This window comes from Guyanagaster necrorhizus (assembly GCF_019112545.1).
Source record: "Guyanagaster necrorhizus MCA 3950 unplaced genomic scaffold BT62scaffold_14, whole genome shotgun sequence".
NCBI lineage: Eukaryota > Fungi > Basidiomycota > Agaricomycetes > Agaricales > Physalacriaceae > Guyanagaster > Guyanagaster necrorhizus.
Genome location: NW_025064893.1, coordinates 245,998 through 271,475, shown reverse-complemented (window position 1 = coordinate 271,475; position 25,478 = coordinate 245,998). Strand labels below are relative to the sequence as shown.

General features: G+C 49.3%; 10 protein-coding genes across 10 annotated transcripts; 6 read left to right on the top strand and 4 right to left on the bottom strand.

Annotated features, from left to right (window-relative positions):
* Window positions 1–779: 779 nt before the first annotated feature.
* Window positions 780–1,550, top strand: BT62DRAFT_932616 (uncharacterized protein). Its single transcript, XM_043186387.1, has 4 exons — window positions 780–861; window positions 914–990; window positions 1,042–1,296; window positions 1,369–1,550. Exons 3-4 carry the CDS (start codon window positions 1,258–1,260, stop codon window positions 1,498–1,500), a joined length of 171 nt encoding a protein of 56 aa, XP_043039022.1. The 5' UTR covers window positions 780–861; window positions 914–990; window positions 1,042–1,257; the 3' UTR covers window positions 1,501–1,550.
* Window positions 1,551–2,504: 954 nt separating this feature from the next.
* On the bottom strand, window positions 2,505–7,108 carry BT62DRAFT_981036 (glycoside hydrolase family 35 protein; the record flags this gene model as incomplete). Its single annotated transcript, XM_043189560.1, has 19 exons — window positions 2,505–2,652; window positions 2,716–2,769; window positions 2,825–3,115; window positions 3,176–3,369; window positions 3,431–3,585; window positions 3,617–3,702; window positions 3,765–4,628; window positions 4,676–4,893; window positions 4,941–4,970; window positions 5,025–5,028; window positions 5,082–5,111; window positions 5,167–5,272; window positions 5,332–5,373; window positions 5,423–5,561; window positions 5,613–5,743; window positions 5,866–6,015; window positions 6,287–6,504; window positions 6,554–6,615; window positions 7,055–7,108. The coding sequence occupies 19 exons, from the start codon at window positions 7,106–7,108 to the stop codon at window positions 2,505–2,507; spliced, it is 2,976 nt and encodes a 991-aa protein (XP_043039021.1).
* Window positions 6,908–8,753, top strand: BT62DRAFT_159498 (uncharacterized protein). The gene is made up of 12 exons (XM_043179890.1): window positions 6,908–7,272; window positions 7,322–7,360; window positions 7,408–7,448; window positions 7,499–7,650; window positions 7,704–7,759; window positions 7,816–7,871; window positions 7,931–8,006; window positions 8,065–8,073; window positions 8,143–8,153; window positions 8,209–8,456; window positions 8,505–8,649; window positions 8,697–8,753. Exons 1-11 carry the CDS (start codon window positions 7,120–7,122, stop codon window positions 8,636–8,638), a joined length of 975 nt encoding a protein of 324 aa, XP_043039020.1. The 5' UTR covers window positions 6,908–7,119; the 3' UTR covers window positions 8,639–8,649; window positions 8,697–8,753.
* Window positions 8,754–8,820: 67 nt separating this feature from the next.
* On the bottom strand, window positions 8,821–10,891 carry BT62DRAFT_896670 (FAD/NAD(P)-binding domain-containing protein; the record flags this gene model as incomplete). Its single annotated transcript, XM_043183273.1, has 9 exons — window positions 8,821–9,335; window positions 9,392–9,396; window positions 9,456–9,559; window positions 9,614–9,893; window positions 9,954–10,027; window positions 10,077–10,145; window positions 10,195–10,536; window positions 10,659–10,781; window positions 10,841–10,891. The coding sequence occupies 9 exons, from the start codon at window positions 10,889–10,891 to the stop codon at window positions 8,821–8,823; spliced, it is 1,563 nt and encodes a 520-aa protein (XP_043039019.1).
* Window positions 10,892–11,070: 179 nt separating this feature from the next.
* Window positions 11,071–12,009, top strand: BT62DRAFT_932611 (uncharacterized protein). The gene is made up of 5 exons (XM_043186386.1): window positions 11,071–11,171; window positions 11,232–11,397; window positions 11,553–11,695; window positions 11,747–11,831; window positions 11,884–12,009. Exons 1-5 carry the CDS (start codon window positions 11,135–11,137, stop codon window positions 11,888–11,890), a joined length of 438 nt encoding a protein of 145 aa, XP_043039018.1. The 5' UTR covers window positions 11,071–11,134; the 3' UTR covers window positions 11,891–12,009.
* Window positions 12,010–14,052: 2,043 nt separating this feature from the next.
* Window positions 14,053–14,789, top strand: BT62DRAFT_981034 (Osmotin thaumatin-like protein; the record flags this gene model as incomplete). The annotated part of the gene is made up of 4 exons (XM_043189559.1): window positions 14,053–14,146; window positions 14,203–14,318; window positions 14,374–14,446; window positions 14,509–14,789. 4 exons carry the CDS (start codon window positions 14,053–14,055, stop codon window positions 14,787–14,789), a joined length of 564 nt encoding a protein of 187 aa, XP_043039017.1.
* A 290-nt stretch (window positions 14,790–15,079) lies between these two features.
* BT62DRAFT_969180 (FAD/NAD(P)-binding domain-containing protein) lies at window positions 15,080–17,341 on the bottom strand (the record flags this gene model as incomplete). Its single annotated transcript, XM_043188935.1, has 11 exons — window positions 17,050–17,341; window positions 16,868–16,998; window positions 16,811–16,817; window positions 16,418–16,759; window positions 16,281–16,349; window positions 16,158–16,231; window positions 15,839–16,109; window positions 15,684–15,787; window positions 15,626–15,630; window positions 15,272–15,567; window positions 15,080–15,232 (listed from the first exon to the last, which is right to left on the bottom strand). Exons 1-11 carry the CDS (start codon window positions 17,098–17,100, stop codon window positions 15,080–15,082), a joined length of 1,503 nt encoding a protein of 500 aa, XP_043039016.1. The 5' UTR covers window positions 17,101–17,341.
* Window positions 17,342–19,615: 2,274 nt separating this feature from the next.
* BT62DRAFT_896639 (acyl-CoA N-acyltransferase) lies at window positions 19,616–20,224 on the bottom strand (the record flags this gene model as incomplete). Its single annotated transcript, XM_043183270.1, has 2 exons — window positions 19,616–19,742; window positions 19,800–20,224. 2 exons carry the CDS (start codon window positions 20,222–20,224, stop codon window positions 19,616–19,618), a joined length of 552 nt encoding a protein of 183 aa, XP_043039015.1.
* A 276-nt stretch (window positions 20,225–20,500) lies between these two features.
* On the top strand, window positions 20,501–21,100 carry BT62DRAFT_1006486 (uncharacterized protein; the record flags this gene model as incomplete). Its single annotated transcript, XM_043177251.1, has 4 exons — window positions 20,501–20,543; window positions 20,601–20,719; window positions 20,744–20,887; window positions 20,939–21,100. The coding sequence occupies 4 exons, from the start codon at window positions 20,501–20,503 to the stop codon at window positions 21,098–21,100; spliced, it is 468 nt and encodes a 155-aa protein (XP_043039014.1).
* Window positions 21,101–21,891: 791 nt separating this feature from the next.
* BT62DRAFT_932606 (uncharacterized protein) lies at window positions 21,892–25,322 on the top strand. The gene is made up of 7 exons (XM_043186385.1): window positions 21,892–22,331; window positions 22,390–22,541; window positions 22,606–22,796; window positions 22,852–23,146; window positions 23,202–23,690; window positions 23,756–24,327; window positions 24,396–25,322. Exons 1-7 carry the CDS (start codon window positions 22,324–22,326, stop codon window positions 25,071–25,073), a joined length of 2,385 nt encoding a protein of 794 aa, XP_043039013.1. The 5' UTR covers window positions 21,892–22,323; the 3' UTR covers window positions 25,074–25,322.
* Window positions 25,323–25,478: the final 156 nt, after the last annotated feature.

Below are 25,478 nucleotides of genomic sequence, written 5' to 3'. Positions count from 1 at the left end.
ATGTACTGACATGGCACGGGGCCCGAAAACGCTTAAAGAAGGTGGAGTATAGGCTCGTAAAGGATAGTATCGAAAACCTAACTGAATAGCAACGAAAGCCTAATTGAATAGCAACGAAAACCTAACTGAATTGAAAATTTGAGGAGCGCGATAAGGGAGAAGCTCAGAAGCCAGGACCCGGGTACGGACTCATCAGCCCCACGCGTCTTGTCATCAGCATCGGCAGGCAGGCAGGCAGAGAGAGCCAAACACAACACTGGAGGGGAACTACCGAAGTTTATAGCCGCCCTTCTGTTGTTAAAATAGCTGAAATGCTGCGTCTGGGGGAATCGGCGTTTCCTTTCTCTCCAAACTATTAAAAAAAGAAAAAAAAAAAAAAAGGTCGCACCTGAATTTGAGCGCGTTCTTGCTTGGACGAAGAAGAAGTGTGAGTGTGTCGATGAACGTCTGCTTTCCCGTCCAATGTAAAATCTATCCAGAAAGGATCGTACCGGCGCAAGTGCAAACCTCTCTCTTAACGAAAACAAAGTCTTAACGCGTATAAACTTGGTTCTGTATGATACCCTTTCCCAGAATGGGTAAATAAAGGGCCATAGTGGCCACCCAGGAAATGAAAAGGCCGATATTCTCGCAAATGAAGGTGCCAACAAGGACCCAGATGAGGATATTAGCCTCGAAATACCACCAACTCTGCGTATCACAGGTGCTGCGCTGTGCGAAATCTCGCAGAGTCGCGCCTACAAGGCATTAAGGGGACAGAGTATTCAAACCCTACCATGCAGGAGAAAGGCACAAGGAAACATCCAGCTGGAGATGACAGGAGCCAAGAGGATATTTGACACAAAGCCAACAGAGGTAAAACTGTGGAAGTCACTCAGACACAGAGACATGGATAGAAATACGAGATACATGCTCTGCATGACTATGCATGATGCATACAGAGTAGGAGCGAAATGGCTTCACTTCCCCTCCATAATACCATGAGGGGGCCTAGTGCAAACATTGCAATAACAGCCTGGAAAGCATGGAACATATCCTGACCGAATGTTCCTCCCCGGGCCAGCATGAAATCTGGCAACTAACAAGATCCCTGCTAGAACAGCGGGGAATCCCATGGCACCACCCTCCATCCCCACTGACAATTCTCACTAGCGCAATCCCAGAGTTTAAGCTCCCAAAGGGATTCAGGGATAGTGGGAAAGAGCGCTTCTTCCGAATTGTCATGTCCTCATCAGCCCAGACGATATGGAGCGCTAGATGCGAAAGAGTAATCCAAAAGGGGAACATCGCTCTCCCCTGAACAAAGTCAGAAGTATGTGGCCAAGCAAGATCGATAAGAGACTTGAGCTAGACTGCAAAATGACTTACAAACGGTTCGGGCAAAAGGCCCTCAATAAGGACCTAGTGCTACGTACTTGGTCAGGGGCAATTCTCGACGAGAAAAAACTTCCTAAAGACTGGACGGAAGTTAACGGGGTTTTAGTGGGTATAACGTTGTAAGTGCCGGGGCGCGCAAGGTAAGTAAGGGGATGGCGCAGAGAAGAAGAATGGTGCCCCGGCAACTAAACGAGTCTTCAAGTCCCACACTCTGAGTGCGTAATGCATTTCCTCGTGGTAAGTCACTACTAACCAGCGGCAACTACTAAACCCTCTACTAACTATACGCACTTGGTTTCAATCCATGGCAACAACTGGCTGCATGCCGGAGGCGACTGTGTCACTAAATGGCCTTTGTAGCCCCCACCAAAAAATTAAAATTAAAAATAAAAGGCTCTCGCTTACCTCGTACCATTGTTGTACGGATTACACGCACGCCATCTATGCGGTCGTGTGGTGAACAAGAACGAAAATTTTGTCCGCCCCACCTCTATCCCCTATCAAGTGCCATGGTTCGCAGTCCTATCGTCTAGGCCACGCTTTACTAATGGCAGTAAGTAAATAACTTGATTCATTTGGGTCGTCCTAACTTCAGGCTTTTATATATATATTTCCGCGTCCTCCCTGTTCCTGAGGGTTGCCCCGCCGTGTCCTTGTTTTTGGTTTTGGTTTTCGTAGGGGGTCTTCGCACATGTTCTCTTCTTTCTTGCTCTAATCCGCCCATAAACGTGACTAATCCTCACTTCGCAGTAGTTGAGAACCCCCCCCCCCCCCAAGGCTGGCTGGCTGTTGCGATCCACACTCACACTCACTGCCCATGAAGGAAAAAAAATTTGTTTGGTTAGCTGGCCGATGAAGTTGCGGAGGCGTAAAACGGGAAAAAAAAGAGCCAAGTCAAAAAAAATTAAAAATTAAAAATTAAAAAAATTAAAAATAAAATTCAAATACCATTCCTCGCTTGCTCCCCACGCTGTCTGTATCTCGGCTTGGGACGAGAACGTCAGTATACCCAGCGCTCGGCATCCGAGATATAATTGGTTCACCAATCTTCTCCTTTCATCACAACAAGTCACAGCCTTTTATCTCATCGTAAGAATCCAATTTCAGCGACTCGCCACAACACAAAATCACAACAGCCTCCCTCGCGGAGCCCAACCCGGATTGTTCATCGCAACATGACCAACCCCGCCCTCAAACACCCCATCAATCGCAAGCCGAAGAAGCAGCCTAACAAAACCACCCTCCTCCATCGCCCAAAGCGCAACGGCAACAGTACTGGAGAAAAAAAAAAACAATCAATAATCCTAATCACCCAGGAAGAGAAAGAAAACGACTTGCTTTTCCCCCTGATAATCCAGTATCCCCTGATGCACAGGAAACTTACTCTGCGGCCTGCATTACGAATTTCTGATCAACAACCGTTCTGAACAAGGGTTACAACACGTACCCAAGATTCCCGACCCTCTTCCCCATCATCCACCCATTCACAAACAGGTACACCCGATACGCTTGCCCCAGCGGTTCGTCGAACACGAATGACATAGGCACGTCATACCCCGCCGGAATGTCCAGCTCAAAAGTCGTCACAAAGAACCCAACTCCGGCGGCCGAGCCCGGCAGCCCACTAGAAAGTTCTCTAGACCCCCAAGACGACGTGTCAAACCCAGGAAGATGCCATCCCGCCCGTTCTCCGAAAAGCCCGCCTTCATTGAAAATCCCGCGGACTTTATCGGGGAAGCTTGAAGAAGGTTGCAGCTCGTTAGACCAACCCCCCAGCGATGGTGAACGAAAAACACACTTTGCATATCCTCCAATCTTGCCCTGAACTTTCCACTCTGAAAAAGTGCCACTGTTCAGCTGAAAGCCCCGAACGCCACGTGGACCTTTCGAGCTGTCGGTGTTGGCTAATGGAAAAAAACGTTTGTTAGTAGGGAACAGATTCGAACGGTGAAACACCTTGCATCCTTCTGTCTCGTTCAAGCCCATGTTATCCTGTGCAGCGATCGACGTCAGTGATGACCAACATCGGGGAGAAAGTCCAGCAGCGCCCAACCTGAACGATCGTAATGACATTATCTTGACCAAGGCTAAGCGACCCTTCAGGAAACACAAAGACGTCGTCCGTCTCTTCCAAGATGTTGAGGTTGTTCGTTGAGCTGCCAAAACATTCAAGTGTGGGACCAAGGAAGACGAAAACAGAATCACGCACTTTCCCCCCGCCGATAAGGAAACGACCAACCTTCTCCCCCATTGATCGATAGATTCACGCTCTTCTCCGCCCCACTCGCGACGAAATGACCTCTCCATAGTACAATATTCTCACAACTACATGAAAGCGAACAGTCAGACCGAAAGAGTTTTCGGAAAGGGAGTGAAAGCAACCATACAATCCATAATCACACCCATACAGCACCCTACCATCGCCATAGTACGGCTTGAGAGGGATATTCGTCGACGTATGGTTCGCCACAGCCCACGTCCCGTCATCGAACCGCCGTCCAATCTCAGGTAAGCTATCTTTATACTTCCAATCCTTCAGTTCCGGCACTTTAATCCCACCGAACCCAGTCCCGAGTTCCAGTTGCCCGACAAATCCGCCGACGGACGCCAAGTCACCAGAAATAAGCTCCCCGTTCCAGCTGATGGACCGGATGCGATTCGGTGCGATGACGGTCAATCTTGCGCCTTCACTGAGATCGCCTCTCAATGCCAGCTCCGTCCCCGTTATACTCGCAGAGCGGACCAGGTACGGTCCTCCGATGAGAATAGACGTGTTGGTGCCGAGACCCCAAAAGTTCCTCAGAGGATCAGCTTCGTCGCCTGCGATAACTGGCGACCAAAAAGTCCCTGCTGTCTCTGTATCACCGAACAGCACAAGCTGCGTGTCAGAATCATACAGCGTCACCAGCCCTTGGATTCCAGGAAGGAAGACGACGATGGTAGCTCCTTTAGACCTCGATTCAATGGACACCAATGGTGACCTCAGGTGCAGCTGGTTGGGAGTCCCCGTAAAGTAGATGGCCGCTTCATGTCCCTGGGATGAATCGCCGTATAGGAACAAAACATCACGGCCGTCAATGACACCGGCAAAGAATACTTGCGCCGTGGAGTACTGAACCCTTGAGCCGAAACTGTAATCCGTGACGATCACCTTTGATTGACGTCCACCAAGTGTTATAGCGGAGGCGACTAGAGGTAACTCCAGCTCTCCTTCAATGGTCGCCACCGTCAGTTTGAAGTCCGTATTAGCACTGCGAAAGGATCAGTTGACACCAAGGCCAGGAAAGGGTAAACGAACGTGGAAGAAGAGTCATTGTGCCTTGCGATGTAGAAACCCGCTTTCGTATCGGGATTGACTAGTAAAGTCATAAACACGTCCGGAGACGTGGATATGTCAAGACCAGTGGAAGTATCAGCCACGCGGTCAGTCTTGTAGAAGCCTGGAGAACTCCTTATGAAGATGCTCTGTAGTTTCAGCTCATCGTACTTGGATGTCAGTGTTCGGTCCTCGCTGATCTGAATGATGATTAGAGAAGGAGGCTCATATTTACACGGACACCTACAGCCGCCCCGTAATCATATGAAGTATAGACCTTAGATCAAAACAAATGTTATGATGGGAACGACACGAGAGACGACAGGATTACCCCACTGTGAGAAGCAGATCAGAATGATATCACTCAAGGAAGAGGTCCACTACTCACGGGAATGGGATGGCTCCCCATGATGTGCCGCTACAAAGATCGTGTCGGATTTAGATCTGTCATTTGAACGGAAGAGGCATCTTACCCATATAGCATGTAATAGTTGATCAATTTTGCGTTGCTAGCCCAGAGGTGGCGATTGAAGACCGACATAAAATCCGGCCCTGTCAAGACCGCACACGGATCATACCCTGTGTCCGGATGACTGAGTATATGATATCGATACCAATGATACAACAAAAGCACTTACCAGGCGCAGGACCCCAGGCGTCGTAGGACCCAGCTTGAAATTCTGTGCCTCTTGAGGAAAGAGGGCAAGTATCAGAAACAGGAAGACACACCAGGAATATACCACGGCTGAGATGGGTTGACAGACATGTGATAGTCGTAATAAGTCAAAGGAACTGGGTTCCAGACCAAGGGATTCGAACAATCGAATCTCTGCGGGTATCCGTCCAATCCATAAAGGTCCACAGCACCCTAAGGGAAGGGTTACTTGCAGAGAAGCACAAATAACTTATGTGTACGTACAGTGCCATTGATAAAATTGGAGCGTGGTCCAGGATCGTTGTACGTCAACGGTACGACGATGGTTGAATTATGGTACACCGCTTTGAGATCTTCGAAATATTCAGCACCAAGCCATTGTTCATATTCGTTATCTGTAAAGGATATCGGCTCGAGAGATTGTTACTTATCGTTGGGTGGCTTACCGAGCTGTATGGCTACACGCAGTCATTCAGCGATGCAGAACAGTGGCGTCAGTCATAAATGAAGTACTTACCGATGACAGGTCCACCTCGAGTGATCTGATACGGGGCTGACTCCTCAATTATACCTTTGATATATTCGGTCCACGCGTCTCTCCAGTCGGTCGCATTGGTTCTCAGTTTTCCAGACACTTCCGATGTAGCCCAATGAGCAATTCCTCCTGCTGTTGTTTCAGCATTGATGTACTACATCGAATGTGAGAACGGTAAAGGCATCTGTTGGTAGCCACAGGTCTTCGGTACCGAAAAGTAGACCGGAAGATGCCTCGACGGTTCACACGATAGTGACGCGACAATTGCATGAAGATCGAGGCATCGCCCGGTTTACGTTTCGAAATCAAAGACGCGTAAATGGTTCCCCGGCTGAAAGGATTACGCACAGGTCCTAGAAATATATTAGTCAAACGACGGGTGCTTACTTATCTGGCAACTTACCGGGACGAAGTACAACCCATAAACCTGCATCCAACGCCGCCTCGTAGAATGGCTTCAACGCACGCCAGTCACCAAAGTCCAGTACACCTCTGGATGGATTGATGATCCCCATATGGGTGTATAGGCTGACGGCATTCAAACCCGCAGCCTTGAACTTTTGCATGATGTCTGGCCAAAGAGAGGGTACAGGGAGCCGAAACGTATGGAATTCACCGGAACTATCTTGACGCGTCACGAAACGAACAAAGGTGAAAGAAAGCGGCGCACTGCAGGAATACTCTCTGCCCTCTCAATAACAGACTGTGCCTATCATATGCGACCTGGTCTGTCTTCCATTTCTGCGCCTCAATGTCGTGGGTGACATCCTTGAGAAATGCCGGACTGCTATGAGTCGCCTGGGGTGCCGAGACTTTATATCTCTGGGCGCCGAAAATGACAACCAGGACAATGAATACGAAAAGAAAGAGGTCCGTTGACCTCCTGCGAGTACTGGAATGCCTCTTCTGGATGCCCTTCATGATGGTAGGGCAAGAGGTAGTTGTACGTCGCGTACAACCGCCATGGCAGAGAAGAAGCGAAGGAGAATGGGATGGAATCCTAACACAGCCAAATAAAGCTTGATAAGATAGGCTTGGTTTTGTTCTTGCCGATCCACTCCAATATAAAGGAGGGATGATGAGCGCTCCTTGGCGCAGAGACAATTCACTGCCGCTTCATGACCCTAGACATTTCTATTATTTCTTCTTGAACTTATAATTCAACTCTTACTATGTCATTGATGGTGATTCTCTCCGCTTTTCTCTGGCTTGCCCTCGGACGCATGGTGGGTGCGCATGTGGCGGCGTGGCATAAAGGTGCGTGACTTGTCCAACAAAAATATTGTTTCTAAAGATGAACGCGTTGCTGCAGGAATGTACTGTTTAAATGGCACGGTGGCGGGTGTCGATAACCAAAACACCGCTGACGCCGTTCAGCCTTTGTACGAGGCGAGCAGCGGACTTTTCTGCTACATTGTGATAACAACCACTTCTCCAGCTAACGCAAGACCAGTGGTGGTTTCATCACTACAACGGGGTAAGCCCATCTCCTTATCATAAACAGCTGATATTAACCTTCTCCAGTGCGACGAATTCCCCCCCGACGAAGGCGACTTTTTAGAACTGTACGCCCATCTATAATCGCCCGCTCTTCATGAGACTCACCGATAATTAGCCCCGCGAATGGCCAATTCACCGTCGAACTTGCAGTAAATCGCGCTTTTACCACCTTATCTTACAACGGCGCGGGTATAAACGTCTTTGGAGACGGAGAAGCTCACCCAGAATTCTACCTGCCACGAACGGAATGCATCTACCAACCCAACAGTAAGCTTTTTTCTCGGCATTCCGCGTTCGTTACTCTCATCGGTGCCTCTCAGTCCACACGCAGAACCAATCAATGGCCGCAGGAACAGCCTTCGCGATATCCTATAACGTCAGTGACCCCTTTTCCTTCCGCGATGTTTCAATAATCACGTTGGTCATCTTCAGTCAGACATGGCCGATGTAACTCCAGAAAATCTTGTTGTTTTCACCGTCTTGCAGAAGTACGCGGATTCTTTTCATCGCCAGTTCGCTTTCTTAAAAAAAATCCCCATTTTTGCAGTACTCCTTGGAAACGAGTGGCTACTTACAAGGTCCCAAATCTACCAGCGTGCCCATCCGGCGGCTGTATATGTGCCGTAATTGTCTATCCATTTCTATTATCTATTACCCGAACTGACTGACCTATCATCGCAGTGGGGGTGGGTACGTGCCGTCTGTCGCGCTTCTTTCATAAAATGACCCAGTAACGCCTCTCTCTCTGCCTCCATTCAGGTACCGAACGGGTACGTTAACGTCATCTTTATGTGATGCTCTCGAAACTGATCATTATCTTGGTAGTTGTGGAACACCCAACATGTATATGCAAGGCTTTAGATGTAAGGTGACCGGTAATACAGGTAGCGCCGCGGTAGCAACGGCGAAACCTCCGGTGTGGTGCGAAGGCCGACCATCAAGTTGCGTATCGGGCGCCAAGCAGATGATTTATTGGCACCAGCTCGACGGAAACAACATTGAAGTCAGCGGTTACGACAGCGCGGGCAGTCCAAAGAGTCCTGCTTATAGCACAAAATTAGGCTGGCAACCCGGTTCGTTATATCGCCATCGTTGTGGGTATTCGACTGACGCGCGTGCAGGTGCCCAGACAGATATATTCTCAACCGCCAGCACTGCAAGTGAGTCCAGTGGGGCTCTCAGTGTCTTCGACATCCTCCGCAAAGCCATTCACTACATCTGTATATTGTACTTCTTCCCTATCGTTATGTATTGATTTTTTCACTCGTATGTGGTTCTCCTGCTTCTTATTATTATATTCTAAAAGTGCATAGTCATTGGACGCTTTATATAGATGGAGTCATTTTATATATATTACATTATAGTTTTACAGTAACAACAGGGATTTTTATGTATCTATCTGTTATCATCATTACAGGACTGTATCCCACTATCTATCTAGCTCCAGAAACTATTAATCAATTTCGACAAAGGAACCTGCCCCTTCGTAATTCCTGCATGACCCATAAGGAGCAAGCCCGCAGTCCCGACAATGAACCTCACGCCGCCAGCTTGGACGATATCAAACACCATCGCCAGCCATTCCGCATACAAATCACGCTTGGCTGGTCTTTTCCTCGATGGATCATCCCAAGGGCTTCCCTCCGCAAACTCGAGCTCGAACGGCAACTTCGCGTTCAGACCACTGTATGTCGTGGCTGCCAATAGCCCCGACGTGAAGGCATCCTCATGGAACCCAAAATTATGATACCCGCCAGCATAGGTGATCCCGCGGATCCCTTGGATCGTCCTGAGCAGTCGCTGAGCGCGAATGGCATTCCCATCTAGGACCGGATGGTCGAACGTCCATCGTCCCTGAACAGTGCTAGGCTCAGGTTCGAACGGAGGGTTGATGGAAACTAGCACTGGCCCGTGTTTCTTCGCAGGAATGTGCTGCAGGACATTCATGTCGACTGTAGAACATAGGGTTGTCAATCATTGATGCCAGGGAGAGAGACAAAAAGCATACATGTGCTGCCAAGAAAATCAGCTGGCTTGTAAATAATACGAAAAAATATATATATGAAACGTACACTGAGACTTGGTCGTTGTTCGCCTTCGTTTGACCATCAGGTGTTGCAGCTGAAAATGTCAAGTAATTCCAGCATGCCTTCGCCAGATGACTCTTTGGAAGCAGCTGTTTGAAAAGTTATACCATGTGTGAGTTGTCATAGAACCGTACGACGCTCACCCTAGTATCGGAATGCAAAACCGATTCGTTCTTAGTCCACTTGAACATGCTTAGAATATTCTCTTCCTCGGGTCGAATACCGCCGCCTTCCTTAAGAATCGACAGCGCCGTATCGGAATGGCAGGCCATGATAACATGATCGTAAACTTCCTCTTGACCATCTGCTGTAGTCAGTACCACACCTTTGTCGGAAGAAGTGTTCTTGACCGACTTGACAGGGGTACAGAGATGTAACTGCGATGACGCCAGCTTCAAGAGGATCATTTTGATATAAGCCTGACTAAATTAAGCTTTCAGATCAGAACTACTCGGCGACAGACGAAATCAAGCTCAGGCTAACCTTCCATCTTTGAAAATCAACCATGATGGCTTCCCCGTTAACTGAAGAAGGAAATGGTTATGCATAAACTGAATCTAGGGCAAGGGTTTAGCCTTCGGACGCCGTGTGGACGAATCAACCTACTAGGGTCCGCGCAGGGAAGTCTAAGGCACATGTGTTAGGCGGAGTACTCCAAATAGCTGCGGTCATGGGCTACGGCATTAAAGGTCAGTGATAGCCATTGTGAGAGGAAATTTCATACGATCAAGTAGTTGTCACGAAACGTATCAGAGTATGCACCGCGTTCGAGGTATTCTCCGATGGAACAGCCATCGCAGTCGTCGATGTCCATCTTGTTCCATCTGCTTACAAGACGCCTAGCAGATGCATTAAATCTAAAAATATCGTATAGCATGCGCCAGAGTGTCCCGTCGAAGATTCGCCATGGTTGGCAGAAGAGCGTCGCGAGGCTGTCGCTGGCCCATTCGAATGCACCATTATCTCGCGATATGCTGAATGACATCTGCGTTGGAAGAATAGCGATGTCGGGATGTAATTTGAGGAATCGCAAAAAGTTGAGGTACGTGTACGGGTTAAAAACAATCTATCGTCCAATATTTCAGAAATGTCGGGGGGTTGTATATTGCACAAAGCGCGTACAAAAGCACTGTCGGAACGTCAGCTGATTTACACAGGTAAGGAGAGAGAGAGCGCGTACGTATCCACATAGGCAAATTGCTCGCGTCCGTCTGGAGCCTTGCTGACGAATGGTACGGCGTTGGCATGTCCTCCTGCACGAACCTCAGCTTCATAAAGGTGCACCTCATGATCGCTGTGTTCATTTAACGCCTATTACAACATCGTTAGAGCGGGAAAGAAAGAAAAAAACGGAACCTGAAAACTCCTACCCAGGTTGCGCTAAGGCCAGCGGCACCAGAGCCAACTACTGCAACTTTCATTTCGTAAGGCGAGGGTCAGAATGGGTTTGATTCCAATGAAGACGCACAATATTCGTTCTTATACAAGGAAGCGAGGCAGGGCAGTGAAGGACTCAACCTGGATTCTTTCAACGAGTTTTAGATTCGTGATGAATAAAGGAGTCATCAGATGGGGCCGGCTACAGTTTTGTAAATGCTTACAGCGCCTTCTCGGACTACTACAATGAAACATACCTGTCAGACTACTCACCCACCCTTATATCCATGATTGGCGTTTTGCAGGTGTTTCTGCTGTATATCTGTTCGTGGGTCTCGCGCCCTGTCGTCTGTGTTTTACCTCATGACCTCAATGCAGTTGCAGGGTTCTCTGGAGCTGTGTTCGACGCTCTGGCCCCGCGTCTTCTTGTACCTGGAAGCGGAATCGTTGCCGTGTTCTCTATATTCATGCTCTCGATTACAAAGCCTCAGAAGATATGGGACCAATATCTGTGTCAAGGAGTCTTGTTCAATGTCGGTGCAACGTTTGGGTGCGTGTGCTCTCTATATCAAAGTTAGCTTACGAGCACATCAAATTAAAGATAACAAAGATCATCATCTTTAATATATCTCTATAGAATTTACCATCATCCCCCCAGCTGATTTACCGAGTATATTCTTTGATCTGACCTTCATTCATATTTAGATTTTTCCCTTGGTTAGCCATCAATACACATTGGTTCCGGCGTAAAAATGCGTACACGACTGGGTGTGTCGCCACAGGAGCCAGCATCGGCGGGATTATAATCCCAATCATGATGCATCGGCTCCTCCCAAAGGTTGGCTTTGGTAGGGTTTTGTTCTCTACTCACTTGCTCTAGATCGCTGACTGCCCCAAAGTGCATAATCCCACTAAGGACGCTCTTAATACAGTCGACCACGCCTTGAAACCCCCGTCTGTTAGGCTCAAGCCGGTGCTACACAGGTCAGTAATCCGCGCATCCAACAACCAATAAACTGAGAACTGAGCCGGACAGACGGTAGGTAAAGTACATGTTCGTGAAAAATGGCAGGACACACACCGAGCAGGCCACTGGGAAGTCAGAGACAAATGTCCGGCCGTAAGAACCACTGGCAATCAAATTAGCCCCATATGGGACCCCAAAATACTGGAAACGTCCGTTCCTATCTCCATATTACTGAGTACTGAAACAGCAGATGAATCCAGATGAATGAGCGGAAGGACCTGGACAAGAGAGCCTGAGAAGCTGTACCTCCACCGGGTATATTTCAACATTTCCTTCCCAGCGAGAAGGGTACAAAATTATGGAGGGCTAAAAGGTTACCCTTTTCCACAGCGTGATTAGTGGTACCTCAGCGTAATTTGTCGTGACTGGGAGCGCAGTAGCAGCACAAAAGATGGCGCCGACGGAACCATGCCTAGCACCACTGAGTGTCCTTCTTCTTCCCCAGGTCTATTTTTAAAGAGCATCATTACAAGAAAGCTTCCAGAGCCGGAAGTTAGTTAACGTCCTGTTGAGTCGGCGCCGAGAACTTTGCAGGTACCATCCCTCCCCCCAACCATCAAAGATGGGATCTCTATTTATATGCCACACTTGATCCTTGCTTGCATCGACTCTACCTTGCTCGCTCAACTGGAGAGAACCTGTTTATTCGTCGCTTACTGGGTATTGCCAAGCATTCGCCCGTTGCAATATTGTTTTCGGAAACTGGTATGTGGCCGGTTAAGTATCATCGCATCATGCTCGCCCTTCGTTATTGAGACAGAAGGCCATTATGGATCTCTGATCTTACTCACGGTACTGCATCAACTGCATCAACTCTCTCTCGTCAATGGCTCTCCGCTCACATTGATGATTTCATCACCGCAGTCGAACAGTCTTGTTTGAAAGGCATCGACTCCTTTATGAGAACTGAAGGACGTGGCGAGGCCGTGAGCTCCAGAACTATTTAAAAGGGTAATTGAAAGATGTATGAACGGGTGTTGACGCCAACTTGAAGTGTGTTCGAATGGCTGTTCGTCCAGGGCATTAGGGCCACCCGGCTCGGCGATTTCGATATAAAGCTAGTAGTGAGAAGGTATTTTTGTTCGAAGCTTGAGCTGCATGGCTTCGACGGGAAAGAAGGGTTGAAAAAGCAAAAGAGCAAGACGGGGAGATCTTGGGCCGGGATTTTAAATTTATGCCGGGCCGAATTCCGTGCTTGCCACTCACGTCACTCTTCTGTATAACGGTCCCGTGCCTGCTCTCGACGTGAGTCGCCAATATCTCTCAAACATTATCTCGTTGAACCTCAAGTAACTCATTTATTCATATCTGTTCTCTCTTTTTTTGCACGAAAAAATAAGTCTCCCGCAGCGAATTCCTGTACGCATCCTTCTCGGAGTCTATGACCGCATTTAGTGCGTTGTTTCAACGTTGGTGTTGCAGTGATCTATATTTCAAATCATTTTCGATATTGACTGTAGTATGCATGGTCCTAACCCGCATGCAGCACCTGAGACTCGGAGTACCAATGGGGTATGGTTCAATTATCATGCCATTTTTACCTTGCTTACCTTCGGCTCTCTAGTAGACTAGTCAATGAACGTTGTAAATCACTCAAGCTCTGCGCTACTGCAGTGGTATCAGAATAAAAGGGTATATTCAAACGCGCTCCTGCTTCTAGTCGCCATCGAAGACAGGTGCCACTTTCGCTCAAACAACCGTTCAAAAAAAAAGAAAAAATAGACGGTCAGACACCAAGGGAAGTTGTCATGACCATGACAACAACAGCATTTTCACAGTACCCTTGGAGGCCCAAGCCAGAAGGCTTTTCTGGCGTATTCGTACCTGTTGCCTTCGCAACGCCGCCACCCTCAACGACTCCGCTCAGGCCCTGTTCCTGACGTCACGATGGCGGCAACCAACTCACTGCTCGCGCAGAGATCGCGCCCCGGTCGCATCCAATTTTGTTGCCCATCTTGATCGCGTCCCGAGAAATGGTGAGTTCGAGACTAGTGTTCATGTGGGTGCCTTAGCATCGATGCAATTCAATTATAAATTTTCAAGCTCGTCGCTGATGCCGGTTACTTCTGAAACCCCGTTGATTTGGCATATTGTGTGGATGTTTCATAGGTGAGAGTATTTATTAGACGTGTCCAAGGCTTCAATGAGCAGTACTACTGTACATTCGCATTCCACACCATGAAGAACGTGGCGCTCTCCTTTGGCTTCCTCGTGGCGCTCATCTCGTCGACCTCCGCCTTCACAATCACCTTCAAGAATAAATGCAGCTACAGTAAGCCATGCCTAGGCCAGGCCAGCGCAAATGCACAACTCATCATTGTTCTACAGCCGTCTGGCCTGCTGTTGGGAAGGCCCCGTACGGTGTTCCCGACACCTCTGTCTCTTTTGGGACGACTTTAGCGTCGGGAGCATCTGCTAGCTTCAGTGTTGACGACTACGCCCTCGTACGTGTACCCTAAACCGTTTACTTCTCCACGCCGTTAACCGCTGTCGCTCCAGGGGATCCGTGCCTGGGGACGTACAGGCTGTAACTCCAATGGCGCGAGCTGCGCTACCGGCGGATGCGTCGGAGGTTCGTCCCCAGTTTCTATTCCTTCAGACTCCCCCCTCTTACTAAACATTGACTCCCCTCAGGCATGGTATGCACAGACGCTGGTCTCAACTCCGGTGTGATCGTCTCAGAGTACGGATATGCAAACTTTGGATCCTCCGGCGGAGGGAGAACGTCCTGGGATTTGAGCCGTGTCAATTTGGCCATCAACATTAATACGAAGCTGGCCAGCTCAGACGGAACTAGCGTGACATGGACTTCGAGTTCATGTCCCGCTGATCAAGCGTACTCTTACTCAACGGACTACGCTGCTGATCGTAACTCTGCTCTTGGTCAGACGTACACACACACTTTCTGCCCTTAATTTGTTACAGTGCATATCCTTGTTCTTCGGCTTCTCTTGAACTCACGTCGTTCCGCTGACAGGAGTTGCGACGAAAGAAACAAGCATGGCAATATTTGAGGATACCGGATGAGTAATATACTCTTATGATAATATACCCATCAGAATCAATTTATCCAGTGATCCTATCAAATCGTCAACGTACCTAAGAAATTACCGTACAGAAAGCTATGCACTATAAAACGTGAATGGAAACTATTGAGAGCAAATCGAGAGTAGATGATAAAAAGGAAGATGCCGATATTAAAAACTTAGAAATCGAACTCGATACCACAGAGTCCTAGTAACCACAGCCAATACCCAAGGATCAACCCCAATATCCTCCCAACAACATATCTAATCCCGAACCCTTGCAAAAGGTCAAAGAACGCGGCCGCCCACTCCACGGTCCAATCCTTGGTTCTCTCCTTTTTCACGGAGGTCTCCCAGACGCTCCCTTCCACAAACTCCAGCTCAAACGGCAGACATACGCCCAGATCTCGGACCGCAAGGAGTCCAGACGTGAACCCGTCTTCATGGAAGCCAAAGTTCAAGTAGGCGCCGGCATACGTTATACCCCGAGTGCCTTGTATCGATGCCATCATGTTCTGTGCGCGGAGAGCATCTCCGTCGAGAACCGGGTGGTGGTAGTGCCATCGTCCACGGACAGTGGTAGGGTTGGGCTCAAATGGAGGATTGAGCGTTACAAGAACCGGACCAACGTTTTTCTTCGATATATGCTGAACCGCATTCATGCCATCTGCAAAGATTCGGTGAGGGGTGAAATGCCAGGCAAGGAAGGCAAAGAACACACGTACACGTTCTGAAGGGCAGGATTAGCGACTGGATACAGCATAATAGACGATATCGGCTTACATGGACACTTGGTCAACGTTAGCTTTTCTTTCTCCGTCTCGATCTACGGTGGAGTAAGTCAGATAGTTCCAACAGGACCAGGCGATGTTGCTCCTAGGCATCAGCTGGAGGGAAGGTAAGAAATGGGGGTGACGACAAGGGTTAAGACGACAAACTTTAGAGTCTGAATGTAGGACAGTCTCATTCTTATTCCATTTGAACATCCTTAAAATCTCTTCTTCCTTTGGCTGCATACTACCCCCAGCTTTGATAATTGAAAGCACAGCATCAGAATGGCAGGCCATGACGACGTGATCGTATGATTCCTCTCTGCCATCTTCAGTCGTTAGTATTATCCTAGATCCTGTCCTGATCGATTTAACCGCAGCGGCGAGATGTAACTGCGATGAAGGAAGTTTGGATAGAATGGCATTTACGTAGGCGTGACTGGAAGAGTTTGAGATAGTGGATAGAACTAAAGAAGGAGGCGCCCACCTTCCATTTCTGAAGGTCAGCCAAGATGGCTTGCCGGTGAGTTGAAGGAGATGATGATTATGCATAAATTGGATCTAGTGGGGTGCGTGAGCGAGTCGAACGCAAAGCAGGAAAGCCATGTACCAAAGTTCGAGCGGGAAAATCAAGAGCACATTTATCCGGTGGCGTGCTCCATATAGCGGCGGTCATGGGCTACATGGAATGCCGTCAGTCAATCGTCCAGACCGTCGATTACCCAAGGTAAAAGTAGTGAGGCTTACAATCAAGTAGTTGTCGCGAAAAGCATCAGAGTAGGAGCCCCACTCCAGGTATTCGCCGATGGAATAGTCCTCCCATGCGTCAACGTTCTGCTTATTCCACATTGACACAAGCCGCCTTGCACTGGCATTGAACCGCAGTATGTCGTATACCATCCGCCACATATTCCGGTCCAAGAGTCGCCAAGGTTGACAAAACAGTGTAGCAAGGTTGTTGCCTGCCCATTCGAACTTCCCATTGTCCCGAGTTACACTGAATGTCATCTCCGTTGGCATGATTTCCACCGAAGGATGTAACTTGAGGAATCTCAGAAAGTTGGGGTACGTAGACGGGTTGAGAACAATCTTATTCGAACTGTTAGCCGCTGTTCACGAGAAAGGGTTGGAGGCATATACAAATCCACTGTAAAAACGCGTAAGAAGACACTCAAATGAGACTTGAAACTGACACACGTATCGACTTTCACCGTCTGCCTCGATCCATCCTTGTTCTTGTAGCCAAACGGGACTGTATTGGCATGGCCACCAGGCCGTTCGTCTGCTTCGTATAAATGAACTTCGTGGTTGCTGTACTCGTTCAATGCCTGTATACAGAAAAGTCAGACAGCAACTAGTTTCAGAGGTGGGAACAATACCCAGGTAGCTGCGAGACCAGCGACACCAGAACCCACGACAGCGACCTTCATGACGAGATAGGCGGTCTATCCGTAAGGCCGCAGTAAAATCTAGCAGCACAAGGGAAGCAAATAAGTAGGAGATCAAGCGAGAAAATATCAAATTGTCGGGGAATTAATGTATTTGTTTCTGTTATGAGCTCATGGTATTGCCCTTGGCGGCATGCTTCCTTCTTTCCGCTCACCACGTTTTGTTCTGCCAGTCGATAATGTAGAATGAGACATGTGAGACGTAAGCGCTTAAGAGCTCAACTCTCTGGCTTGGACACCGCAGACGCTTGAATAGACGCTTGCAGTAACTCGGCAACCGGACCGAACACCCTCCCTTACGTTCCTCCGCAGCCACCTAAGCTTTCTTTCTCATGAATCCCTCATCGATACCTCAGGCGATGCCCAAATTCAAGGGATATCAAGGCAATGCAATGCAATTTTCGTTTTACATTAGTGTGGATCTTTATTTTTCTTTATTTGCCTCCTCAACGGACAGATTTTGATAACTAAAATCTGACGCTGGAGTAAGCTAGAGTTTATGCAGCTATTGTTTGACGATGGATCGTATAGTCTGCCAATCTCTTTTTCATTTATTATGGTGCTTACATGTCCTTCTCAGGTACCGAGTGTCTGGTTATCCCTGTTGGCGAATCGAACCGCTCTCGTCAGTTTGATCTCAAGCTTTTGTTGGAAACGCACACGTGCTCGAGGGAAGTCAGGCGCGACGCGTTTAGCAGGTCACGCATTTTTGTAGGGCAGTTCCGAGGTATAAATACCACTCCGAGTCCTAACTGTATCTCTTTCCGTCCTTGCTTCCCTATCTCGACCATCTCGACCATCGTCTTCCCGACTCTTTCACCACTGCTGTCTTCCTTATCAATGATGTCTGGCCTTCTCTGTTTTTTTTCTCCTGTCCAAGACGTATTGAGCAGCGCTTCGCCTCACCAGAGTCGCCAAGGAGCCTTCGAGGACGGTATCGACTTCGAGCTTGGCAAAGGATGGAATGCATCAAGGACATTTGGGATTGGTGGCTAGGCGATCCATGTCATACCCCACTGCTGGATGGCATACTGCTGCTACGAGGCAAAAACGTTACTGGTGGAGTGCACAAGTCAGCATATATGCGCTTATGTACGGATGGAAACACACAGAGATTGCATACTCATCAGTTTCCACGCCAGACCGCCGTCTGGCATTTAAAGACAAAGATTTCCTTCCACCGTTACGGACCACAACATACTTATGCCCCGGGGATCGATGCTATCGTCTTCTATCTTCCGGGTCAAAACGAAACCTCCTTTGCACCGTCGATTTCCCAACTCAATGCCGGGTCACCTTCCCTTGGAGATTAGTGCCAGTTTGGTGCAGCCCTAGGAAGTAGCGACTTCTCCCGGCTCCTGTCATTGTTAGCTTCACAATGGCATGAGGGACCGGACTGGGACCCCGTCGTGGAGCAACCCCGTTGCCTCGTCATAGCGGCGTGGCAAATAGCAACTATGGTCTCGGGGCCCCAGGATCTACCTTTTTGCTTCGGCGCACTCATTCAACTCAATGCTGCCGCCATGGTCGATTGTTGGCTGGTGACAAGGTCGCTTAAAATGGCCGTGTAACGGGTATAGTGAAAATACGCATGCTCCTGGTGCCCGAGAACGTGAATGGCCCTTCTACCAGCGCTACACGGATTTAATTGTGGAGAAAACACCGTCGTATGCAACTCTGTAACTTGGTCATCATCAGTCGTCGTCCATGAAGCAGTGAGCTACTACCTCATCACTCGCTCGCCTTGCTGAAGTTTCGTGCTGACTCTGGGATGATTATATGCATATCTGTGTTTGAGGTGCGCTTGCCCACCGAAAGACGGAGAAAGCAATCAAGACAATCTATTTGCTTATTTTGGGGAAGTCATCACTGTCGCTTGTGCATTTGATGCCAAGAGGAACGGCGGATGTTGCGGGTGTGTCCGCGGACCTTTTGCATACTTGTATACTGGAATGAATCGTCGAGCGGCCTTAGACGGATAATTCGAGACCATCCATCTCGAGCGACTCGGACGACGGCGACGAGCATCGCGTCAGAGCGACAAAGCTGAAGATCTCAACCCTGCCTTTTTTTTTTCATGGTGACCGTACTTTAATCTCAGGCAAGTCGATTTTTGAATTTTACTCAACGCGTTTTCATTGTTGATAAAGACGCATGACTAATAAGATGTCGACCGAGGTGGCCACTACCACGTACCAACCGAGATTGCCAGGCTGGGCTGGTTCCTACCCGTCAAAGGTAGGGTTTCTCCCTACAAGCCCTTTGCTAAGCGTATGGTACACCCTTTCATGACTAGCTTGATACGCTCAGTCTATTCCGATGCATCAGCTCGTCTGAAATCTTGGCGGTCTCGGCCCTGAGCATATTTCCTTTTGTTCCTTTCTCCGGAAACGCATTTCGGTCTTTCATTGTACTCTTGTGATCTTCATCTCGGGGTCTTATGTGCCCCGTGGGCCCAGCCCAAATCATATGCATTCAGTACTTGGATTGGATTTCGTCAACCTAATTTTAACGTCACACGTTGTACCTCCCATTCCTCATCCAATATTGCCATCAAGAAAATATCCTCCCATCCTCCATGAACCCAATTGGCCTTCCGCTTTCGACCTTCCTCAAGAAATCCCCTGCGTATCAATTTTGGTTAGTCCCGAACTTAATGCTCCGTTCGACGAAAAACTTACATCCTCTTATACAAATTGATAGCGCTCTTGTTCCTTTCAAAGACCGATAAAGAAACCCTGTGCAGCGCCAGTTCTCTAAACGAATAGTCCACGACAAACTTTGTAACCTCAGTCCCATACCCCTGACCCCAAAACTTGGGCAAGAGCATAACACCGAATGTACCATCGCGATTCTTATGATTTCCCACCGTTAACGTTGTCTGTCCCACGAATTCTCCCGAATCGCGTGCCTTGACGATGAGCCAGAGGGTATTCTTCTCTGAATCAGCCGCTTTGCGGAGGAATTCGGCAAATCTGCTTCCGCGCGGACAGATGTATTCGTTCGTAATCATTGGCTGAACGAGTGGGTCGTTCCAGAGGTTGAGGAGGGACTCCAAGTCGGAGTCCCTGAAGGCGCGTAGATAAAGACGCTCAGTCGTGAACATCGTGTGTGGGATTGGTTCTGCGCATGCTGGGTCGTCTTCTACGTTTTTATTTAGGATCCGGAGTTGGGAGGTTAGTTCCTCGGCCCATTACTGGTTCGGGCTAGTCATGATCTTTATGACTCGATTCCATCATACCAGGGCCTGCGCACCTTGAACTTGAACTGCGCTCGACTGGTGCTGAGTTCGATGACTCGTATCGGATTGGCCGCAGTAATGGAAGCTCAGGAAGGCTGCCGCGCTAGAAGACGGAAATGCCTTTGAATTGAAGCATGCATAATGGGAATCATTGAAACAGCTGACGTACAATACCGGAACACAGGTGAGTAGTGTCACTTGTATTCTTTTCGATATCGCTAAGAGTTGAAAATGGTTTTAGAGCGATCTTTGGTTATTCTAAACAGCTTGCCTTTCCCACCCCTGCGAGAGCGTACGAGTACTTCATCTACAACCCCCGCACACATTGATTCTCCATTACCAAACCAACTAAGGAACTCCGTATTCCGTTGGATTTCCTTTTAGACGCGAGAAGCTAACGAGAGCTTGGCCTCTTTTGCCCCTCCAAGCTCGGAAAAGCGCTGGACGATGAAGGCGCTTAGTCACCATGGCTGCCTTCCTGACAAGCTTCCCGGCGGCGCAGGAACTCGTGCCTCTCGTCCCTTCACAGTTAGTTGTTCATGATGCCCCTTTTTCCATCCAGCTGCGTATTGGCGCCAGCCGCAGAGCTACTGCGTACCAAAAGCACACTTTTATCTCGTAAAGGAGGATCATGACCCCAGTAAATTACGGGATTTTTCGAGGTCGGTCCGACTGAGGAGCTTTTTCGCACTAGTGCCTACCCGCCTTGGTGCCCAAACAAACTCGTGGTACCAGCCGTAGTCCGCCACATTCCGCTGATCTCTCAAAAAGGCCCTATTCGCGGAGGAAAGACAGAAGCTCCGACCATCGATAAGTACAGCCGGCCTTTTTTTGTACAGATGGCTGGATTTAATTTTTTTTCTTTTTATAAAGAAATTCTTTCGAACCTCGTGTTCGTCCTCAGAAGGTGTTTCACGTCGTTGGAGTGCTGAGTTATTAGTGGTGTTGCTCCCAATTTTGCGTTTATTTGACAAATTGACTGCACCGCATTGGCGTGCCGAGTCCTCTTATCGGTAGACTGCGACTGTAAAACACGTTTGAAAATGCAAAGAACATCAGGCGGCATGAGTAACTCGTGAGAGGCGTGGTTTTCACTCGAAAAGCGCGATCTACAGGCGCACCTATGGCAACTTGTTGCAGGGTCTTACACGGACCTTGCTTGGCCTTTGATTTGAGGGTCCTAGTTCAGATGCCAAGATGTAATCCTATCGGTACCGCTATACCGTTTGATGGCGACTGGCCAAGAAGAACTTGATGATGGCGAATGATAAGGAAGGATCAGGTGTTATCGAAGAACGACACAACCTATAGGTAAAGTGGCGTCCCCAGGGGGAAATGAGGCTGCATAAGGATGTTCACATGCGGGAGAACAGTAAATACAGACACTGTTAGAAAATTAAATGATGAATGAAAAGGACCTTTTAAATGAAAAAAAGAACACCATGCCGATACCGTTGCTCACTGAGGATTACGAAAGGTCTTTCAGGGCGAATACTACTAATACACCGAGGTCCGTTGACAGCCCCCCCACCCCCCAACCAAAAAATCCCACACCGACCGACCAGTTCTTGTCTGCTCGCTGCTCGTTGTTTGCCCGTCCGTCCGTCTTGGTGGAACTCCGGTCCGTCCTCCCAGTGCCAAGCAGAGGCTTCGATCGACGTCAGTTCCCCCAATTTGCAAAAAAAAAACCGCAGAGCCGGACCTCTATAATCTTCCGTCTTGCCGCCATCAACCATTCTCGTCGTCGTCCTAGACAACGAGTTTCACGCCCTTTAGTCATTCATTGCTCGCCATTGCCCAGGCTGAGCCAATTTCGCTATTAGGTGCCCCGGAGGAGTGCACGCGGTCCCTACGTCATGGGCTTTTACCCTGTGCGTGCGATTCCTTTTGTCCGACCGACGTTGTTGGTCGACCGCTCATCGTGCTATACAGTTTGAGGTGACGAAACCACATGTCATATATTCATGTCTTGGCGGGTTCATCGTGCTGGTGAGTGACTGTCTCACGACTGCAAGCTGGTGCTGACCTTTGTTCCAGTTCGGCATGTTTTCTTTGTTTCTCCGTGAAAAGGTGTGTGTGTGTGTATCACGAACTTTCCCCTCCTCCGTTTTCGTCACCGACGTCGACCCGCAGCTGTATATCGGAGAAGCATGTTGGGCCTTTGTGTTCGGTGTCATTATCGGTGTGTGTTCAGCTTGATTTTCCTACTCTTGGCGCGGTGGCTCAAGGTGCTGCTTCGCTTTCAGGTCCATACGGCGCAGGGATATTCAACCCCCGAGCCTGGGGCAACGAGGATTCGACCAATACTATCGTTCTGGAGTTCACCAGGGTTGTCCTCGCAATAGGTGTCTTTGCCATAGGGGTGGAGTTGCCCAAAGCGTACATGCGACGCCACTGGAAAAGCCTTTTCTTCCTTTTGGCTCCCGTAATGACCTGGGTGCGTTCACTTTTTTTTTTTTTTCGCTTCTCGTCTTTGTCTAACAAGTCTCTAGGGCTGGTTCGTCTCCGCCGGTCTCATTTACGCCCTGATTCCAGGCCTTAATTTTCTGTCTTCTCTCGCCATCGCCGCGTGTCTCACGCCAACGGACCCCATTCTCGCAGCCGCTGTCGTCGGTGGGAAATATGCCGACAAACACGTCCCCGCTCATATCCGACATCTCTTGGCCGCAGAGAGTGGTTGCAACGACGGTGCCGCTTTCCCTTTCCTCTATATCGCTCTCTACCTCGTCATTGACGCCCCCAACACCGGGAAAGCTATCAAAGATTGGTTCCTTCTCCTGTGGCTCTGTACGTGATCTCCATACTTCAGGGCGCACCTTCTTGTCTTCTTACACTAAAGCAGATCAGGTCGTCCTTGGCGTCGTCATCGGTTCCTGCCTTGGCTTCGGCTTCAGGCACCTAATGAAATTTTGCGAACGACACGATCTCATAGATCGACATTCGTATGTTGCCCAGTATGTCTCACTCGCCATGTTCGCCACTGGGGTGACCACTCTTCTCGGCTCAGATGACCTCTTGTCGGCATTTGCCTGCGGCACTGCGTTCGCGTGGGATGGCTTCTTCAACCGACAGACGGAAGAGTCTGTTTTTAGTTCCGTCATCGACCTGCTCTTTAACATTGCCGCGTTTGTCTTTGTGGGCGCGTGGATGCCGTTTAGCGATTTCGCTAATGAAGAACTCACCCTCAGCGTGTGGCGTTTGATCGTCATTGCCATTCTCATCCTCCTTCTCAGAAGGCTCCCAGTCATGATGGCGCTGTACAGGTGGATTCCAGGTATTAAGACGTTCCGCGAGGCTGTCTTTAGTGGACACTTTGGGCCCATTGGAATTGGTATCTATCCTATTTTTTTTTAATCTCCTTTTTTTTTTTTTGCCCGCTAACGATAGTTCTATCAGGTGCCGTGTTCATATCGACGCTTGCTGCGCAGGTTCTGCGTGATAAGCTAGGCGACAACCCCAGCCATCAGAATGAATTACTCATGGACACCATCCAGCCGATTGTAGCGTTCATGGTTCTGTGCTCCATCACCATCCACGGTCTGTCGATTCCGTCCTTTTCTCTTGGTCGTCGCGTGCATACTGTATCGCGGACGTGGTCTCGACACACCACGATGCCTGATTGGACGAACCAGGCACGGATGGTGGATAGGCGGGAGGATATTGTCGTTAATCGCGATCAGGTGGATGACATGGAACGAGGGGAAATGACACCGGAGGAGAAGACTGAGGTGGGAAGCTCGCCGAGTGATGACAGCGCGCCTCCGACGTTGTCGCAGATGGAAGTGGAGCATGAAGGCGAGGTGGGGATGGAGATGGACGTCGTTCAAAAGGCCAAAGAGAAGGAGAAGACGGAGGCTTCGCTGCATATGCCGGAAGGCGAGGAGCCTCCTGATGGAAGGGGGACTGTTTATGAGTGGCAGGAAGGTCCACACAGAGTCATCGAACGGCGTGCTGGGCCCGGCGAGGAGGTATGAGCATATTGTGAATGACTGACTCATTGAGAGGCGACTGACTGCTTCTCCTTTTTTTTTTTTAGGTTGAAGTCGAGGTTATCAAGAATGCAGGCAGAGAAGGAGAAGAAGAGTCTCACACTATTCGCACTGCGGGGCACGACGGCTCTGTCCGCCGTGAAGTCAAGGCTCTACTTGGGCGGCTGGCAGATAGGTCCTCTAAGGTCGTCGCGCGCAACATTGAGCATGAAGTGTCCAAGGCTGCTAGCAGGAGCGGTCTTCCGCCAAAAGGCGAGGAGGAGGAGGAGGAGGAAGAAGAAGAAGAAGAAGAGGAAGAGGGATGGGCATCGGACCGTAGTAATGCTGAGGCTGGGCCCGCGACGGCTACTGTGGACAGACGGAAGCGGTCGAAATCGCCCCGGATAAAGGCTCCGGCGAAGCCTGGAACGAAGAGGCGGCGAGCCTCGATACGACGCGGCCTGGCGGGGCACTTTGTGGCCCGGGAAGGCCGGGGGAGAGAGTCCATGCAGCAGCAGCAGCAGCAGCAGCAGCAGCAGCGTCAGCGTCCGAGGGTCGACGATGTGAGGGCGATGCATTCGTCGAGGGAGGCGTCGCCGTCGCGGTCTATACGCTTCGTGGATGAGGAGCAGCAGCAGCAGCAGCGTGCAAGTGGGGCGAGCACGCCGAGGATGATGATGGCTGAAGATGCGCGGAACAAGGTTACGTTTGGAGAGCTGCCGCGGCCGGGCAGTGCGGGTGTATGATTCAGATCGTATGTAAGTAGGTGGGTGGGTGGGTGGAATAGATATCTCTCGAGGGGACACTTTAGATACCCTCTGATTATGTAGCCTTATCAAGGTGTAATTAAATTGTATTCGTTACATGGGCCTCAATGTTCATTCGTACTCTATATTAGTAATACATAGGTTGGGAGGGGGTATGGGTTGGTTGATGATGGAGTTTGGTATCTGTGAGCGCGCTGGCGAAATCGATTTTGGTGGTTTCAGATCCAGGCTTCCCTCATATATGGCCATGAGATGTCCATCCCGAGGCAGGCAGAGAGGCCTGCGAACATAGCGTCGTTGATTCAGGAAGTGGTTCTATGTAGGAGGTTATTCAGAATCTGCTCGCACATAGGCTCTGGGAACCTCGTATGATTTGGGTGGGTC

Excerpts from the sequence above, each read along its gene's own strand:
- BT62DRAFT_932606 (XM_043186385.1), top strand. Across the intron at positions 22,797-22,851 it reads TGGCTCCCGTAATGACCTGG|GGCTGGTTCGTCTCCGCCGG; the intron begins GTGCGTTCACTT and ends ACAAGTCTCTAG. Across the intron at positions 24,328-24,395 it reads GTGCTGGGCCCGGCGAGGAG|GTTGAAGTCGAGGTTATCAA; the intron begins GTATGAGCATAT and ends TTTTTTTTTTAG.
- BT62DRAFT_932616 (XM_043186387.1), top strand. The coding sequence starts at position 1,258 with ATGCGAAAGAGTAATCCAAAAGGGGAACATCGCTCTCCC. Across the intron at positions 1,297-1,368 it reads AAGGGGAACATCGCTCTCCC|AAACGGTTCGGGCAAAAGGC; the intron begins CTGAACAAAGTC and ends AAAATGACTTAC.
- BT62DRAFT_932611 (XM_043186386.1), top strand. The coding sequence starts at position 11,135 with ATGATTGGCGTTTTGCAGGTGTTTCTGCTGTATATCT. Across the intron at positions 11,172-11,231 it reads GGTGTTTCTGCTGTATATCT|GGTTCTCTGGAGCTGTGTTC; the intron begins GTTCGTGGGTCT and ends ATGCAGTTGCAG. Across the intron at positions 11,398-11,552 it reads AATGTCGGTGCAACGTTTGG|ATTTTTCCCTTGGTTAGCCA; the intron begins GTGCGTGTGCTC and ends ATTCATATTTAG.
- BT62DRAFT_159498 (XM_043179890.1), top strand. The coding sequence starts at position 7,120 with ATGTGGCGGCGTGGCATAAAGGTGCGTGACTTGTCCAACAAAAATATT. Across the intron at positions 7,361-7,407 it reads GGTTTCATCACTACAACGGG|TGCGACGAATTCCCCCCCGA; the intron begins GTAAGCCCATCT and ends AACCTTCTCCAG. Across the intron at positions 7,449-7,498 it reads GAAGGCGACTTTTTAGAACT|CCCCGCGAATGGCCAATTCA; the intron begins GTACGCCCATCT and ends ACCGATAATTAG.